General features: G+C 64.8%; 4 protein-coding genes across 4 annotated transcripts in view; 2 read left to right on the forward strand and 2 right to left on the reverse strand.

The window, feature by feature from the left end:
* The window catches only part of VDBG_06605 (UBA domain-containing protein), a gene marked incomplete at both ends in the record, with an annotated part of 2,890 nt that extends 1,723 nt beyond the window's left edge, over window positions 1-1,167 (forward strand). The window contains 2 exons of the mRNA XM_003002997.1: window positions 5-1,009; window positions 1,066-1,167. Coding sequence (XP_003003043.1) covers window positions 5-1,009; window positions 1,066-1,167 — 1,107 coding nt within the window. The remainder of the gene's footprint in view (window positions 1-4; window positions 1,010-1,065) is intronic.
* Window positions 1,168-1,450: 283 nt separating this feature from the next.
* VDBG_06606 (ubiquitin-conjugating enzyme) lies at window positions 1,451-1,951 on the reverse strand (the record flags this gene model as incomplete). Its single annotated transcript, XM_003002998.1, has 1 exon — window positions 1,451-1,951. The coding sequence occupies one exon, from the start codon at window positions 1,949-1,951 to the stop codon at window positions 1,451-1,453; it is 501 nt and encodes a 166-aa protein (XP_003003044.1).
* A 345-nt stretch (window positions 1,952-2,296) lies between these two features.
* VDBG_06607 (conserved hypothetical protein) lies at window positions 2,297-4,186 on the forward strand (the record flags this gene model as incomplete). Its single annotated transcript, XM_003002999.1, has 1 exon — window positions 2,297-4,186. One exon carries the CDS (start codon window positions 2,297-2,299, stop codon window positions 4,184-4,186), a length of 1,890 nt encoding a protein of 629 aa, XP_003003045.1.
* Window positions 4,187-4,336: 150 nt separating this feature from the next.
* The window catches only part of VDBG_06608 (small nuclear ribonucleoprotein Sm D3), a gene marked incomplete at both ends in the record, with an annotated part of 1,173 nt that continues 863 nt past the window's right edge, over window positions 4,337-4,646 (reverse strand). The window contains one exon of the mRNA XM_003003000.1: window positions 4,337-4,600. Within this exon, the coding sequence (XP_003003046.1) occupies window positions 4,445-4,600 (156 nt within the window). The remainder of the gene's footprint in view (window positions 4,601-4,646) is intronic.

Genomic DNA, 4,646 nt, shown 5'->3' on the forward strand with positions numbered 1-4,646 from the left:
GAAGGTCACCCCCCAGCCCCAGCCACAGTCCCAGCCAGCAGTACCGCAGGAGGAGCCTGATCTACTGTTCAACACGCAAGCACCAAAACCCCAGACGGCACTACCGCAGCGCCCAGCACAAGCTGCTCAGCCCGTCAAGCGGCCCACGCCAGCTGCCGCTCCACGGGCAACACCTCCCGCCCGCCAAATCCCAACCATCTCGCCAGCAGCTGTCGCGCAGTCCGCCCAGCACCGCCTCGCGGGCACCCAGCACTTCAAGCGTGGCGACTATGCCTCTGCTCATGCGTCGTATTCCAGCTCCCTCGCAGCGATGCCATCCACCCACCCCCTCGCCATTGTCATTCTTACGAATCGCGCCCTCACCTCCCTGAAGAACGGCGAGCCGAAAAAGGCTGTGGAGGATGCCGACGCCGCGCTGCAGGTCATAGGCCCTTCTCAGGGCCAGGGCGAGCACGTCAGCGTCACGACAGACGCTGGCGCCGAGGAGCGCCGCGACATGCGCGACCTCTATGCCAAGGCGCTGAGCCGCAAGGCCGAGGCGCTCGAGCAGATGGAGCGCTGGGCGGAGGCCGGTGCCGTGTGGCAGACGTGCGTGCAGGGCGGCATCGGCGGGCCCACGGCCGTCGCGGGCCGGCAGCGGTGTCAGGCGGCTCTCGCGCCGAAGCCCAAACCCAAACCCAAGGCGGCGCCCGCGCGAGCGCCCGTCAGGCCACGTGCGGCGGCGGCGCAGCAGCAGAAGAGCTCCGAGGCTGTCGAGAGGCTGCGGCAGCAGAACGTGGCGGCTGCGGCCGAGGACGACGAGAAGTTTGCGCTATCGGAAAAGGTCGACGCGCGGATCGCGGCGTGGCGGGACGGCAAGCGGGACAACCTGCGCGCCCTGCTGGGAAGCCTCGACACGGTGCTCTGGGAGGGCAGCGGGTGGAAGAAGGTCGGGCTGCACGAGCTCGTCATGGCGAACAAGGTCAAGATTGCGTACATGAAGGCGATTGCCAAGTGTCACCCGGACAAGGTAGGTTGATGGTTGTGCAGATGCATCGTGGACAGACATGTGCTGACTCGAACCAGCTTGCGCAGGACGCCAGTACCGAGGTCAGGCTCATCGCGGCGACCGTGTTCGCGACGCTCAACGAGAGCTGGGACAAGTTCAAGTCGGAGAACGGCTTGTAGGCGGTTGCTAGGCATGCATCAAAAGGCAGCAGCAGGCCATGGCTTTTTTTGTTCGTTTTTTTTTGGTTAGACGGGGCATTAGACGGGACTCTGGCTGGGTAGACGGATTATTCAATTCACAAGCCCCCCCCCCCCCAAACGCCATGCTATGTATGCCAGCCTGCGCGCGCTGCCGGCTTTCCTGCTCACTCTGTTCCCTCGCGTGTCGTGAAGCCTCCTGTTGCCTCGTCCAGCCGCGCGGCACGTCTTGTCCATCGTCCCAAAGCAGAAGAAGCACATCCCATCACAGGCCGAGCATCCGCCTGACGCCATCGCGGACCTTTTGCTCATACTCGCCCCGCCTCTCGCGCCACATCTTGGCGGCCTCGACATTGGCGGGGCTCTCGTCATTGGGCTCGGCCAGCATGCTCATGACGCTGATGAGGATCTTCTCGACGCTCTGGATGGGGCTCCAGCGCTCGCTCGCGTGCTCGTAGTGATTCGGGTCGTCGCCGGGCGGGTGCAGGATGGAGATGCAGACGAGGCCCGAGGGGTAGACGTTGGGGTGCCAGACGTCGGCGAGGAAGCGCATCGACGGCGGCGCCAGCGGGTAGTCCTTGGGGAAGCGCAGCTCGGCGGGGAAGACGCCGCCCTCGAAGGGCGTGCCCTCGGGGCCCTGGATCAGGGCCTCCCAGTGCAGCAGGTCGTCTTCGGTGACGGGGCCGGCGGTGATGCCGTCGGGGGGGTTGTTGGTGAGGGCGCGGTACTCTTGGAGGAGACGGCGGTGGGCGGTGGACTGGGCCATCCTTTTTCTCTCTTCTTTCTTCCCTTGCCTTTTGGTCTCTCAATCGCCTGAGGAGGGCGTATCTGATTCTTTCTGATTCTTGTGTTTGGTTGATGATGGTGTTCTTCGGCGTGGTTCCTAGTGTCCTGGTGGTGACACAGCTGCTTCGGATCGGCGGGGTTCTTGGACGCTGCTTCCCCCAATGCCGCCGATAGGCCTTAGTAAGCAGCTCGAGCTCCCGATGAGAAACATCAAAGCTCCACAGTCAATGGAAAGCTTCCCGTCTGATCGAGCATCGAAATCAAGCATCGACAATCGACCATCGTTGCCCATGGTCCAGGGCCATCCCATCGCCCCTCGCCCACCATGACCTCGCGGATCCCCCTGCGCGCCATCGCAGGCCGCTCGGTTGCCTCACCCCTCCGGCCCCGGTCATCGCTTGCCAGGACCCCCGCCTGCCTGTTCTGCGCCCTCATCACCAGAACACCGCGCCGCTTCCAGTCCACGACGTCAGCTGCACCTTCGAATCCCCGTGCAGAGCTCATCGATGCCCTTCTCGATCTCCAAAAACACGCCCCCAACTACATCAACCTCTCGCGGCTGCAGCTGGCCCTCCAAGGCCTGCGTCAACCCGCCGGCGAGGAATCCATCCGCGTCGCGATCCTCGGTCTCGCCGATGGCGCCGAGCCAGGCACAACGGCAAGGGACCTCCTGCGTCTCCTCCTCGCCGACCCTCTCGCCTCGGAGCAGGCATGGGAGAAGCAGATGGCGACGCATGATGCCCGCCAGCCCCTCGTCGTGCGGATACGGCAAGCACAGCCCCGGCCCGAGGCCGCCAGCCTGACGATAGCCAAGACGAACCTGCTGCACGAGCTCGAGGTCTCGCGGCCCGGTCTCAACGGCCTGCACATCGAGCTGCTCCTGACAGAAGTCAGCCCTCTGGCGGGGGGCGTCGCCGGCGAGCTGGGCGCTGTGGACGCCGAGGAGGCCGTCCTGGTGCCGACCGTCGACATCCCTTCCAACACGGGACGCTACAACCCCATCACGACGCCCGTGCACAAAGCCCTCGTCGTCACGAGGGGCCTCATGGGCGCCGCTGCCGTCGCGACGCTGCCGGTGCTGCAGAACAGGCATGCCGTGCTGGCTGCTGTGGATCTCCCGGGGTTCACCGCGACACGGCCGCCGGATGAGAGCACCACGTTCCAGCCCATTGACGTGGCGGCCGCCGGCAAGGGAGTCGATCTGTTCCGTGAGAACATTGGCCACGCGATGGAGTATGAGCGGCTATGGAACGGCAGCAACATCCCCGCTCTGGTCGCCTGGTTGAAGACGGGCGCCGAGGCCCAAGATGGCGTGACGAAAACGGCGCTGCGACAACTCATCACGTCGCTGCTGAACAACACGACTACGGCCATCGCAGAAGAGGAGTCGAGACAGCTGCGCGGTCGCCTCTCGGACAATACAACCGCGGCGTCATCGCCCGAGTCTGCAGCACTGAACAGTGGCCTCGCCGCCTGGTCGCAGGAGGCGCACGAAGAACTGCAGAAGCAGCTCGACCTCGCATTCGCAGGCAGGCGATGGCGGAAACTCGGCTGGTGGAAGCTCTTCTGGCGCGTCGACGACGTCGGATACCTGACCAGCGAGATTCTGAGCCAGCGGTTCCTCCCCAGCGCCGAGCGTGAACTCGTCTACCTCGCGGGCCGCATCGAACAAGCAGGCACAGCCCACACGGCCGGCGCGCCCATGTACACGCAACCTCTCCCCGCGTCAGAACAGCCTCCCGTTGCCGCGGCGCCGGCGCCCACGACCGTGACACGCCCGACGCCCAAGTGGCCCACGCACATCGCCTTCACGCGCCGCTACCTCCACGCGGAGACGGTGCCCGCGCTGCAGGCGCTCGCGCAGAAACTTGTCCTCCAGGCCTCGAGCACCGCCGGTCTCGCGACGTCTCTCGCCGCCCTGCTCTTCATGTCGTCGTCCGTCACGACGCTCTACGAGGCCGGCGCCGTCGCCGCCTTGGGCATCGTCTGGAGACTGCGGCGCTTGCAGACCAAGTGGGAGACGGCGCGCGAGTTTTGGGAGGGCGACGTCAGGGAGGAGGGCCGCAAGGCCGTGCGCGGCGCGGAGGCCAGCATTGCTGGTGTTCTCGAAGGCAAGACGGGCAGCCCGACGCAGGCTCATGAGGATGTGCGCGAGAGGGAGCTGGCGCGGCAATTGACGGAGAAGGCGGCGGATGCGCTATCGAGGATGAAGTAGGAGGGCACTGACGAGCATGAAAGAGGTGCACTCTTGAGAGTGAGCTGTAAAAGTCACGGACAGACGGGCAACGCAAAAATGTCCTTGTATTTATAGACATTGGTTTTGGGGGGGGCATACACGAGCATCGAGCATCGAGCATCGAGCATCGAGCATCGAGCATCGAGCATCACAACGCTGCTGCAGCTTTCTGATAGACACGATACCAGACACGCCCCTGCCCGCACGGCACGGCGCTATTTTTCATTTCTCTCTTGTTCATGAGTATTTCATCATGGGGCTTTCCTTGACGTGCTGGTCCTCCGCGTTGGCTCCATCTGGTGGGCAGACGCTCTCGGCTCGCAGCGGTGGGTTCTCCCTGCGGCCGCATCGCGTCCTGCGGCGAGCAATCGCCCAGCAGTCCTGCGACGATGGCTGGGCGATTCCTCGCCGCCAGCCAGGTATCACGGTTCCTTGCCTC

This window comes from Verticillium alfalfae, genomic scaffold (assembly GCF_000150825.1).
Source record: "Verticillium alfalfae VaMs.102 supercont1.8 genomic scaffold, whole genome shotgun sequence".
Classification (NCBI taxonomy): domain Eukaryota; kingdom Fungi; phylum Ascomycota; class Sordariomycetes; order Glomerellales; family Plectosphaerellaceae; genus Verticillium; species Verticillium alfalfae.